Source organism: Schistocerca cancellata, chromosome 4 (assembly GCF_023864275.1).
Source record: "Schistocerca cancellata isolate TAMUIC-IGC-003103 chromosome 4, iqSchCanc2.1, whole genome shotgun sequence".
NCBI classification, from domain to species: Eukaryota; Metazoa; Arthropoda; class Insecta; order Orthoptera; family Acrididae; genus Schistocerca; species Schistocerca cancellata.
In genome coordinates, this window is record NC_064629.1 from 144,876,966 (window position 1) to 144,890,260 (window position 13,295).

The 13,295-nt window shown below is 42.9% G+C and overlaps 1 protein-coding gene across 1 annotated transcript in view; it reads left to right on the forward strand.

The window, feature by feature from the left end:
• The first annotated feature begins 1,830 nt into the window (after positions 1–1,830).
• LOC126183934 (uncharacterized) overlaps positions 1,831–13,295 on the forward strand; it is a 53,548-nt gene continuing 42,083 nt past the window's right edge. Inside the window, exon 1 of the mRNA XM_049926281.1 lies at positions 1,831–1,932. Within this exon, the coding sequence (XP_049782238.1) occupies positions 1,831–1,932 (102 nt within the window). The remainder of the gene's footprint in view (positions 1,933–13,295) is intronic.

The window sequence follows — 13,295 nt, forward strand, 5'->3', positions numbered from 1 at the left end:
CCATATCTCCTTAAGCTGGCTCTTCCGACCTCAGGTTCCCAATCTCAAATTGTTCAGTGGAGAGTTCTATATGTCCTGTTACATTTTTGCACACACTTATTGCCGGCCGTTGTGGCCGAGTGGTTCTAGCGCTTCAGTCCGGAACCGCGAGACCGCTACGGTTGCAGGTTCGAATCCTGCCTCGGGCATAGGTGTGTGTGATGTCCTTAGGTTAGTTAGGTTTAAGTAGTTCTAAGTTCTAGGGGACTGATGACCTCAGAGGTTAAGTCCCATAGTGCTCAGAGCTATTTGAACCATTTGAACCACACACTTATGGAAATACCCTGTATATTGTTATCATGCACAGGGAAGCTGCAACTCTCAAAAAGCAGTCGACAAAAACACTGGGTTGATGAATATGTATAATTGTAGGATCTGAGGTCCGCCATTTATGCAAAACACCGTTTTTCTCAGTACTCAAACATGTTTCGGCACCACTGTGCCATCATCAGTGGGGTTTCGTTTTTATTTATTCTGCACTGTGAACATTTTAGTTAAATGATTATAAAATTATGTGCATTTTTAGTTTCTTTTTGTAAATACCTTTATATTCGGAAATAGGCGCGAAAACATCGCGAAAAACTAAATTACATTCTAGAATCTAGGTTAACTCCCAACAAAAAACTTTCTCATCAACATCGTTTGGTTGCAGATGACAAGCTACCTGTAGTAATTAACACACAAGTGATCCAGAAAATTCATGCACGCCAAATGTAGAGGTATTTACAAAAAGAAACGATCTGTTGTCTGAACTAAAAATGCACATAGTTTTATAATCATTTAACAAAAATGTTCACATTGCAGAATAAATAAAAACGAAAACTCACTGGTGATGGCACAGTGGTGCCTAAACATGGCCGGCCGGTGTGGCCGAGCGGTTCTAGGCGCTTCAGTCTGGAACCGCGTGATCGCTACGGTCGCAGGTTCGAATCCTGCCTCGGGCATGGATGTGTGTGATGTCCTTAGGTTAGTTAGGTTTAAGTAGTTCTAAGTTCTAGGGGACTGATGACCACAGATGTTAAGTCCCATAGTTCCAAAATCAAATGGCTCTGAGCACTATGGGACTTAACTTCTGAGGTCATCAGTCCCCTAGAACTTAGAACTACTTAAACCTAACTAACCTAAGGACATCACACACATCCATGCCCGAGGCAGGATTCGAACCTGCGACAGTAGTAAGTGCCATAGTGCTCAGAGCCATTTGAACCTAAACATGTTTGGATACTGAGAAAAACGGTGTTTTGCATAACTGGCGGACCTCACATTCAACAATTTTAACTGCAAACACGGCCAATACAAGGAGCTGCGAATCAAAATGATGAATATGTATATGTTTTATTGAAAACGGGCGAAAACTCAATATGGAACGTGGCATAATTAAAGCTGCAAAAAAGTGACCGATTGCTGTATTTCTTGAAATAATTAGATGACTACGGCAGGTGAGCGCTCTCAGCCACCGAGAGAGTCGGTTCCTGTCGTAAGGTCTTATTCAGTGCACGAGAGGCTGCAGCTCTCAACCGTGTCCCGACGCATCTGGTACGTACGGCGCACTGGAATCCCCGACGTTTATGTAAGTGAAGGATGGGTGTTAAGGACGCCCGGCGCCGAGGTGGGGTGGACGCCCGGCGTCTTGACGCCTCTCCGCCGGTGGCAACAATGGCGCGGCCTTATATAATGGCCGACGAGCAGAGGTAACAATGGCGTGTGTCGTAAGATAATGACGCGTGTGCCCATCCAGCCCGCGCGCTGCTCCACAGACGAGCTGGGGGGGCAGCGCCGGTCGAGGGGGGGATGCTATATAACAGGCAGAGGCGCCGCCACACGCAGCCTCCGCCTCCGCCTCCGCCGCCGTCGCAGCTGCTCCAGACCCGAGACCGGACTGCCGCACTCCAGGTACGCAACCGCGGCTCACGCACGCACGCGTCTCTCCAGTTCTCCGACTATTCCAGCTACGGGAACGCTGGGGTCTTCAACTCACAGGGGGCTGATATCTGTAATGAACCATTGTGATGTCCGCCGCTGTTCCTGCGCGGCAGATTGCTAACCGAAGGGGCCCGGGTTCGGTACTTGGCCGGATTGGAGATTTTCTCCCCTCAGTCTCTGGGTGTTGTGTTGTCCTTACGTCCGTGTCGTCATAATTGACATTCCACTACTGAGACGGCTCTACGGGCAAGTCCCGAAAGCCAACAAATCAAAATAAATAAATAGATAAATAAAACATGATGACAGTCTAAAACGGTGTCCTGCACCAGGACCAGAACTACGACCTCCGAATTTAGCAGGTTGTGTACTACCGGTTCGCCCAACTGCTCATGCCGAAACAGTCTTCTGACGTCCGTTGTATCTTTCCTAGCCGGCCGGGGTGGCCGAGCGGTTCTAGGCGCTACAGTCTGGAACCGCGCGAACGCTACGGTCGCAGGTTCGAATCCTGCCTCGGGCATGGATGTGTGTGATGTCCTTAGGTTAGTTAGGTTTAAGTAGTTCTAAGTTCTAGGAGACTGATGACCTGAGTTGTTAAGTCCCATAGTGCTCAGAGCCATTTGAACCATTTGTATCTTTCCCACTATAACGTCCAGAAAAGCCCATATTTCACACAACCAATGCCAACAAATTCAGGAAACTTGTAATGCTCGCATCAGATATTAGTGACGGAGGACATCGGAAAAGTTCAAAGAAGGCTAGCTCGTTTTTTAGTATCGTGAAAGAAGGGAGAGAGTGTCACGGATATGATACGCGAATTGGAGTGGCCATCGTTAAAGCAAAGGCAAGTCTGGTTGCGACAAGATCTTCTCATGAAATTTCAATCATCAATTTTGTCCTCACAGTGTGAAAATATTTTTTTGGCGCCTACTTACGTAGGAAGGATTGATCATCATTATAAAATAAGAGAAATCAGAATTCGTACGGAAAAATTTAAGTGTCCGTTTTTCCCGCACGCTGTTCCAGAGTGGGAAGGTAGAGAAATAGCGCCGCGCAGGATTAGCCTAACGGTCTGAGGCGCTGCAGTCATAGACTGTGCGGCTGGTCCCGGCGGAGGTTCGAATCCTCCCTCGGGCATGGGTGTGTGTGTTTGTCCTTAAGATAATTTAGGTTAAATAGTGTGTAAGCTTAGGGACTGATGACCTTAGCAGTTAAGTCTCATAAGAGTCTTTAAAAAAAAAAATAGCTTGAAGGTGGTTCGATGAACTCTCTGCCAGGCACTTACTAGTGAATTGCAGATTAATCATGTTGATGCAGATGTGGATGAATGCCTACTTTATGTTTTGAGTTGGACAATAAATCGAAACTCAGAGAGTAGATTTCTAGTGACACTAGGGCATATAACTATTAACTGCATTTTTAATCTACTCTCTCTCTACTAGCGTTTATCCCGTCGTATGCGGTCCACACTTTTCATTTCGGTAAATTTATTTTATTTAACTTCGTGGCCGGTTGCCCTTAGAGTCTCCAGTCTGGAACCGCGCGGCCGCTACGGTCGCAGGTTCAAATCCTGCCTCGGGCATGGATGTGTGTGATGTCCTTAGGTTAGTTAGGTTTAAGTAGTTCTAAGTTCTAGGGGACTGATGACCTCAGCAGTTAAGTCCCATAGTGCTCAGAGCCATTTGAACCATCTGAAGCCCTTAGAGTCACCACAGGCATTAGGTAACCTAAGGGAAACAAGTCGTGTGCGCCATCTGGGCGTCGTTTAAACTTTGTTCTGTGTGTTTTTGCATTCACCTGTTTGTGTATCGGATTTTCCGAAGCAGAGACTGGAGACCAGGCGAACATTTTCCTAAATGAGTGTGGGAAGACGCCTAAAAGCCAGACTCAGCCCGGTCGGTGTCTGGGACCGACGCCATTATTACGCCGCATGGATTTGATCCGATTCTGGTCTCAAACTAACGAGCTGTACATTAAGCTACAGGAGCAGGTCGCTGCTGTGGTCTTCACATTAACTAATAAACCAAACTCCCTGCCCATGATATATTTCCGTGCGTCGCAAAGCGTCGATGATCCCATTTTCCTGATCAATATTTCAACGACTGATCTGCTCCTCCTCATGTGTTGGTAACACTGATCTTCAACATTCTTTCTATCTTGACAGCAACGAAACGTTTAAGATGTTAGCAATGCCTGATGAACTCCATTGTGTCACTCGTCGTAGTATGCTACAGGAAATGAAATTCTCATACCTATAAATGTGTCTTCTGTCAGTAGCAGAAGGAAATCTTTAGAATACAGAAAATTAATTTAATTACAATCAAAAATACCATAGAATCATCTACTTTAGTTTTCTAACATTAATCTGAATACAGGTAGCCATTCTTACGCTCTGTAAGTTCTTTCACATATAACTTTATTCCTTCAGCCTGTTTTTGTTAAATTACAGTACAGAGTAACAGTATTACGATTATTAACTACTAACATTGATTTCCATTTTCGTGTGCATTAGTGGTTTCCATCCATTAAATTAGCCAGGCTTTAGTGACACATATATATTTCGCAATAATAGTACTTCCTTTTCATCTGGACGGTCATAGATTTTCCTTTTATTTACTCCGCATACGTTTTAGAGAAATATAAAGTTTGAGAAACTACAGAGAAGTCGCCGGCCGTTGTGACCGAGCGGTTCTAGGTGCTTTAGTCTAGAACCGCGCGACCGCTACGGTTGCAGGTTCGAATCCTGCCTCGGGCATGGATGTGTGTGATGTCCTTATGTTAGTGCGGTTTAAGTAGTTCTAAGTTCTAGGGGACTGATGAGCTCAGATGTTAAGTCCCATAGTGCTCAGAGCCATTTTTTTAACAGAGACGTCCTAGTTGCTTTCGAGTCGTAACTAGACAGCTAAGCTGGTAAAAACATTGCTCGCGACATGCAAGATTCATGGTTCTTGTCTTTTTTCAGCACAAAGTTTTATGTTGCTATGAAGTTTATAACAACAATAGCCTTCAAAAGTATTAGTATCAAGCTTATTTCAGAAGTGAAAATATTTGCATGGGAGATAGTTCCATTCTTAATTTTTTATGTAGTTTCCATTTGAGTATACGATACCTGAGTCTGCTTTTTATGACGCATATAGTGCATTACATAACAGGAGAAATTTTGTGTGCAGGCGTACATCTATTTCGAAGCCCCTGCTTTTTAATTATGCTTAATAATGGTGGAAGCCACCGCGAATGATTTTTTCTTTTGTACCGCACACTGCAATATAAAAGTTATTGAAACAAGATTACGATTAGTAGTTAGATTTGTGGTATTTTATGTGGAACATAAGCAACTTTGATTTCTGATGAACCCTTCATTTGGATGTCACGCCCCTAGCTGCACATAGCGTCGTCGCGACCTAAAGCTTAAGATAAATTTGCAAATGCAAATGCAAAGAACACAGGAAATTTTCGTTTATGCAATTTAAAAACACCCGCATTTTCGCCCACTGACAGAACAATATGCGTAATATTAACGAGAAATTTCATCAAATGCCTTACAATAGTAGCAGTCAGCCTGGGCCCTGCCGCCCACTATTGGACGTTATAGCTTTCATGGGCGGTGGTAGGCCGTACAAGTTTTAAAAATATTTCTCTTACGTTTTCATGAAATTTTGATGAAAGTATTTGGTACGTATTTATTACTATATCCTTTAACTTGCTGCAGCTCTGCTTTATAAATTTTGTAAAGTACAGTTACTTCCCTTCTTTATAAATCACCAGTACTGTGGAACCGAAGGGCGGTTAGAAAATTTTATTACTAACAGAGATAGAAATGTGGACGGTAAGTAAAGAAGGTTGACTACCATTGCTTCACAACAGTACCTCAGATACCTTAAATTCCAGTATTCCATACTTTTTTAAAAAATTAGCAATGGTTTTGAAGGAATGTCTAAAGTAAACCTCGTTTTATTTGAAAACTCTAAAGCGATAAATTATTTTCGTCAGCATTGCAAAATAAGATCGTATTTCAACAGTTTATTCGAGCATTATAATTTTCAATATATTTCAATGTTATTTGGAAAATTGGCCCGGAATTTATTCCGGATATTGAGCACCAAAAAGTAACTCGTATAAATGCAGGAGATAAACTAAAAGTTCACTGTATTCTCCTGAGGTCTGACAGCTTAATGTTTTTTAAAGCAAGTAGCCAGTGAAACACGTTTCATAATATTAACTTTACGCCACAGTTAAGAGAAAAAAATCGTTTATGGTATCCGTCTTCTATGCTTAAGTCTGTAATTCATTACTTACTTCAGCAACCAACAGTGTTTAAGTTGCAAGAATATTTTTCTATAAGTGTTAATACTCACCGTTAAAAAGAACAGTTTCATCATAGGATGACAGCAATGCAGGAGTACATATATCTTCAACAACTTCGAGCAAACTACGAACTGCATTAGCACTACGTCCACTCTTCGCAATTTAACAGAATTAAATGCGAGATATTTCTAATATTTCTGGAGAAAGTGCTTAAATCCATAAGAGATATGACAAATGCATAATGTCATGGCCTCTATCTTGCTTCAAGAGCTTTTAAAATAAACATACATGGCGATACAGCGGTATATCCGAGGGAAAGAGGATTGTTACTGACATTTATGCGGATGACCTCCTGGGTTTTCTTTCCATATGCATGAGCTGCAATATCCAGCAAGATCCACGCGCTGCATGGCAGCCAACATAGAAATGTCACAGATATTTATACATTGGAGCTACTAATACGAAGTCTAGCAAATAACGATTCCGTAAATCGAATAACTTTTTATAAGTAATAACACAATGTGTGGAGAATACCTACAGTTTTCCAGATATTTTATATGGGGGCTTCATAGCATCCTAATAACTGGGTATTATCTTATGCAGGTACAGTTGAGGTCTTCAGAAGCTGATTATTGAGAGTTTAGTGAATATTTGTGGATATTATTCGTACCATGAATCGAAGAAACTGATAAGCGATGTTAAAGCAATACTATAAATGTTAGGAAAATGACAGCAATCAGTGGCAAAATCTGTCGTTTGTGGCTAACTGCCGTTCTTTTGTTAATACTGAAATTCTCATCGGTCGCTGCGCACGCAGGTATGTAATGGGTTCCAGTTTAGATGAACTATAAATGTAAGAATTTTAGCTTCGTAATAAGTTTCAGATAAAATGAAAGTTATCTCCCGTACGCCGGGAGTTGGATGACTCATATTTAGTTTTTTGAAAAGAGTAAGTTATGTATTCCACGTATTTTTTGAAGAAGGTAGGCTGGACATATCTATACATGTAAGTTTCGGTGCTCAGTCTTTGTCACAGATTTACCTAAAGGTATTACTTAAAATTCAGTAATTCCTATATACAAAAATTCGATGAATGTTTGCACGTCGTTATATTAGCGTTAACTTCGGCTGTATTTTGTTCTAATGATCCTTCTTTTTGTATTACTGCCTGCCCAATTCTTTGCCTGTTGAAGTTTAATTTCCATAATTTTAGTTAAGGAGGATCATAGTTCACTATCAATCACCCATGACATTCTTCGACTGACTGGACGATTTACGATTTGTTTTGGTCAACGACATACAACTCTCCAACAACTTGAAGAAAGAAACTGTCACCAAGTCGAAGATTGCTTTGAGTATCACACTGCTAAACCTATCCCTTTTGAGGTGATCTGCGCTCATATTCCTGGAACCTGAGAAATAACTCACTTTATCACTTTCTTGCGAACCTACAATTTCTAGTGGACTGGAACAACATGTAAGACATCAGAAAAAATAAACTGGGATTCGAGCGAGATTCGAACGTAGGCCTTTTAGATTTCTAGAACGATTTCTTAAAGAAGTAGGGCTAAACTGTTAATTAAAAGCTTATTTTTGTGCAAAAGGTTTCTGATGGAAGTAAGACAAAGACTGATAAAGATGAAAATTTTTAGATTCACCAGACCGAGGACTGTTTTCCATCTCTGTAATCGAATGACATATACAACCACAACGCTATGACCATGTTGAAGGCGGGGTAAGGGAATCGGAGTGGGGAAGGTATCCCCGACTCTTATTATGTGACAATTGTCTTTCATTTTCCCAATAGTGGTTGAACTGAAAAGAGTACAAACGAGAATACGTCATGGCTTTTCTGAAGAAACCTTGTAGAAACAATTCTATTTTTATATCAGAGCTAGAAACATAACAGTGTCTCTCGGAGCGTATAAATAGTGATTGTTTTATGTGGAGGCTGTAACTACATCGTAATGATAATACCTATTAATACCAATAGATCTAATACTTCCTCCAGGTGAATATCTATAGTGAGCTGTGAAGAATATGCTGCTTCTTGGAAAACAAAGTACTTGAATTCTTACATGCATTTCAAGAAGAGATTAAGATTAAAACTGAATATAATGTGTTTTTAATAGCATACTATTAATAATATGAGCGATCGGACTCAAGCAAATTTTAGAACACACAATTTTCATTCCAGTGGAGCAGGGCTAAAAACCAAGTGGGGCATCATTGGAGAAAACTACTTCAGTTGAATTTTGGGACGTTTCCTTAGAAACAAACTGTTAAATCTACCACTCTATTCTCTGGCTGAACAGTGCTCGGTGGGTGTCGACCGTGCGTTTACTCTTGACCTTCTTGTAAATCATCCAGTGACGTCTTTGGAGCTCGATATCCACGACCGCGCTTGCATGACAATAAAGTAGACTGAGGATGCTGCTTTGAAGAAAACGCGGTTATAAAGCTTTTCTCTTAAACAGAATCTGTTTGGTTTCTATTTCTCTATCACCATCAGGTCGTTCAAAATGTGATATGTACTGAATAATAAATACACGTAAATATGAAAACGATCATCAATGTTATTGTGAGATTTTATAAAGCAGGTGTTTTAGCTCCACATATAACAGTTAGTTTAGCTACCTGCCTTGGATTGTTCAGCCCGTTTCCGTTACATGCTTAATTAATTGCAGCTGGAATTCTGATAAAACTCGAATTTTTACCTGAAGTCAGAGAGCTCAGAAAACAATTAAAACAGGAACTAATATAACTATTTTGTAAAACACTTCCTGGCAAATTTAAACTGTGTGCCCGACCGAGACTCGAACTCGGTACCTTTGCCTTTCGCGGGAAAGTGCTCTGCCATCTGAGCTATCCGAGCCCGACTCACGACCCGTCCTCACAGCTTCGATTCTGCCAGTACCTCGTCTCCTACCTTCTAAACTTCACAGAAGCTCATCTGCAAACCTTGCAGAACTAGCACTCCTGGAAGAAAGGATATTGCGGATACATGGCTTAGCCACAGCTTTGAGGATGTTTCCAGAATGAGGTTTTCACTCAGCAGCGGAGTGTGCGCTGATATGAAACTTCCTGGCAGATTAAAACTGTGTGCCGGACCGAGACTCGAACTCGGGACCTTTGCCTTTCGCGGGAAAGTGTTCTACCATCTGAGCTACCCGAGCACGACTGACGACCCGTCCTCACAGCTTCAATTTTGCCAGTACCTCATCTCTTACCTTCCAAACTTCACAGAAGAATTTTGTAAAAGTTACAGCGAGGTTCAGACAGCAGCCACATCCTGAGACGGCACTATCCTCTCTGTCGCTGTGGTGCGAGGGCTTTGTAATGAATCGTGCCGTCACATTCAGCGCCCCTTTGGAACAAGCACCCGCTTCGGAGCACGCCTTGCACTCCTGTGTAGGACGGCCTCTGATCTTGTACATCTTTTTATTTCTCACATAATTTCCCTTTTTCAATAAATAAAATAAACCCACTGGTGCTCTGCTTTGATGATCGTATCCCCAAAGAACTTTATTTCTTACATCTACAACTACATGACTATCTTGCAACTCATAGTTAAGTGAAAGGGTTCATCGAAGTACCTTGAAGCTATTCTCTGTTACGGGGGGATTTCCAAAAGTAAGTTACACAATATCATGGCAGGCCAAGAAACTTTTATTGAATGCTGTACTATCCTCTCATGTGACACAGAGGGCCGGCCGCGGTGGCCGAGCGGTTCTAGGCGCTACAGCTTGGAACCGCGCGACCGCTACGGTCGCAGGTCCGAATCCTGCCTCAGACATGGATGTGTGTGATGTCCTTAGGTTAGTTAGGTTTAAGTAGTTCTAAGTTCTAGGGGACTGATGAGCTCAGAAGATAAGTCCCATAGTGTTCAGAGCCATTTGAATCATTTTGACACAGAGGCGTGACACTGTTTCACAACACAATCCCCATGGTACTTACTGTAAACAACGATCGGACGGTTATACCATTCGTTCAGTCCCTAGACAATAGAAACCCGTTCCTTGGTCACAGAGCCATTCGATAATCGCTGAGTGAACGTCCTCGTCGTTGCAAGCATCTCATTCCACCTGGATGTTCTTTCAGCTTGCAGTAAAGTTGGAAATCGTATAGTTTATAATCAGGATTTTCTGATCACCATCACCCACGTTTGTGCGATCTTGGTCAAATTATTGGCACCCTTCCACTGCGGCTGGTATTGGTCCATACAGCCCTAGGATTCCACGGTGAATATATGCGCATATTAGACGTTTTCTCTACGAAGATCTTACCGTCCCGCCTATAGCAACTTTGGAGTAAGTTTCTAGTTGCCGCGCCATTTCCGTGGCACACTGTTAAGCATCTGTACCGCAGCAACACTGTCCGAAGGAATTTCGGAATATCTACTCTTTTCCGTCAATGCGCCACTCTTTTTGTTCAATGTTCGTACTGTCGGACGACATGTGTAGCTTACTTTTGAAGCCCCTGCATGTTAATAACTGACGTTTATAAAGATAACGGGTCTCGGATAGTACGTATACAGAGTTCTAAAATCCTCACGTTTTTTGTATAATTTCTGCTTGTGCTGTCAATAGTAATGTCCCCTCTCCCACAGATGACATTTTGCTGTTTGCTATTTGCAGTATCAACCACGTTTATTCTGAAGGAGCTAAAATCTAATGAAGCAGCTCGCTGGAATATGCTCTTCATTAGAACTCGCGTCCACTACGGTCGCAGGTTCGAATCCTGCCTCGGGCATGGATGTGTGTGATATCCTTAGGTTAGTTAGGTTAAGTAGTTCTACGTTCTAGGGGACTGATGACCTCAGATGTAAAGTCCCATAGTGCTCAGAGTCATTTTTTGAATCTATATCTGAGTACATTCTTTATACTGCCTGGAGCAATATCGCTATCTGTAAAAAGGTCTACAAAGTTAGCTCTTAGATGAAATATATTTTGGCCATTTCTTTTTGGATGGACTCCACAGCCTCAATAAATCTGAAGAAGGATATTATTCACCATTCCACCAGGCTTTTTCTTAACGAAACGACTGCGAAGCATACGCATCTGTTACTATAGGTAACTACTGCGCTTGTTTAAGGCTACATCCAATGAGATACTTGACTTTCATGTTTTAGGTCTCTTTTTTATGGTGTGTTGTTATATTTTTTAGATCCATTTGAGAAACGAGAGACTAAATAAAAATTTTAAGCGCCACCTCGAGGAATAATGTCCTGCTTCAAAAGAAACATGCTTTCTTTGACCTTATTCAGCCTCCCTAGAAACAAACACGACCTACCGAAGAAACTCGTTCTCCAGGTCCTCCACGTTACCGCAGATATTTAGCGAAAGGACGCGTAAACATAATTTACGGAGAAGGCTGCTGGTCGTTTAGCCGGCGTAGCGGAGCGCCCGCTCCCACAAAGGGCCAGGAGAGTTATACCCGCCAACTACTGTGAAAGGCGACGCGGTAGCGGCTCAGATATATCTTCCAGCTGCCGTCCGCCAGTCGTGAAGCTCCCAGCCCTCTGCGGGCCTCGTTTAATAGCTCTGCTTCGCTCCAACACAGTCTCAGAAAGCCATTAGCAAAGAAGAATAAGTGTTTCAGCCAGACTGGTTCCCACTGGAACTGGAATTCACCGATTCCTGGAAATATTGGGAAACCATTCAGAATTGGCACTCATATAAAGGATAAGTACTGCCAGTGATCCGACAATGACCGAGAAATGAAGCAAACTATATTCATAATTACACTACTGGGCATTAAAATTGCTACACCACGAGGATGACGTGCTACAGACGCGAAATTTAACCGACAGGAAAAAGATGCTGTGATATGCAAATTATTAGCTTTTCAGAGCATTCACACAAGGTTGGCGCCGGTGGCGACACCTGCAACGTGCTGACATGAGGAAAGTTTCCAACCGATTTCTCATACACAACCAGCAGTTGACCGGCGTTGCCTGGTGGAACGTTGTGTGATATTTCGTGTAAGAAGGATCACGTTTCCGACTTTGATAAAGGTCGGATTGTAGACTATCGCGATTGCGGTTTATCGTATAGCGACATTGCTGCTCGCGTTGGTCGACATCCAATGACTGTTAGCAGAATATGGAATCGGTGGGTTCAGGAGGGTTATACGGAACGTCGTGCTGGATCCCAACAACCTCGTATCACTAGCAGTTGAGGTGACAGGCATCCTATCCGCATGGCTGTAACGGTTTGTGCAGCCACGTCTCGATCCCTGAGTCAACAGATGGGGACGTTTTCAAGACAACAACCATCTTCACGAACAGTTCAACGACGTTTGCAGCAGCATGGACTATCAGCTCGGAGACCGTGGCTGCGGTTATCCATGACGCTGCATCACAGACAGGAGCGCCCGCGATGGTGTATTCAACGACGAACCTGGGTGCACGAATGGCAAAACGTCATTTTTTCGGATGAATACAGGTTTTGTTTACAGCATCATGATGGTCGCATCCGTGTTTGGCGACATCGCGATGAACGCATATTGGAAGCGTGTATTCGTCATCGCCATACTGGCGTATCACCTGGCATGATGATGTGGGGTGCCATTGGTTACACGTCTCGGTCACCTCTTGTTCGCATTGACGGCACTTTGAACAGTGGACGTCACATTTCAGATGTGTTACGACCCTTGGCTCTACCCTTCATTCGATCCCTGCGAAACCCTACATTTCAACACGATAATGCAGGACCGCATGTTGCAGGTGCTGTAAGGGGCTTTCTGGATACAGAAAATGTTCGACTGCTGCCCTGGCCAGCACATTCTCCTGATCTCTCACCAACTGAAAACGTCTGGTCAATGGTGGCCGAGCAACTGGCTCGTCACAATACGGCATTCACTTCTCTTGATGAACTCGTGTTGGAGCTGCATGGACAGCTGTACCTGTACACGCCACCCAAGCTCTGTTTGACTCAATGCCCAGGCGTATCAAGGTCGTTATTACGCCAGAGGTGGTTGTTCTGGGTACTGAATTCTCAGGATCTATGCACCCAAATTGCGTGAAAATG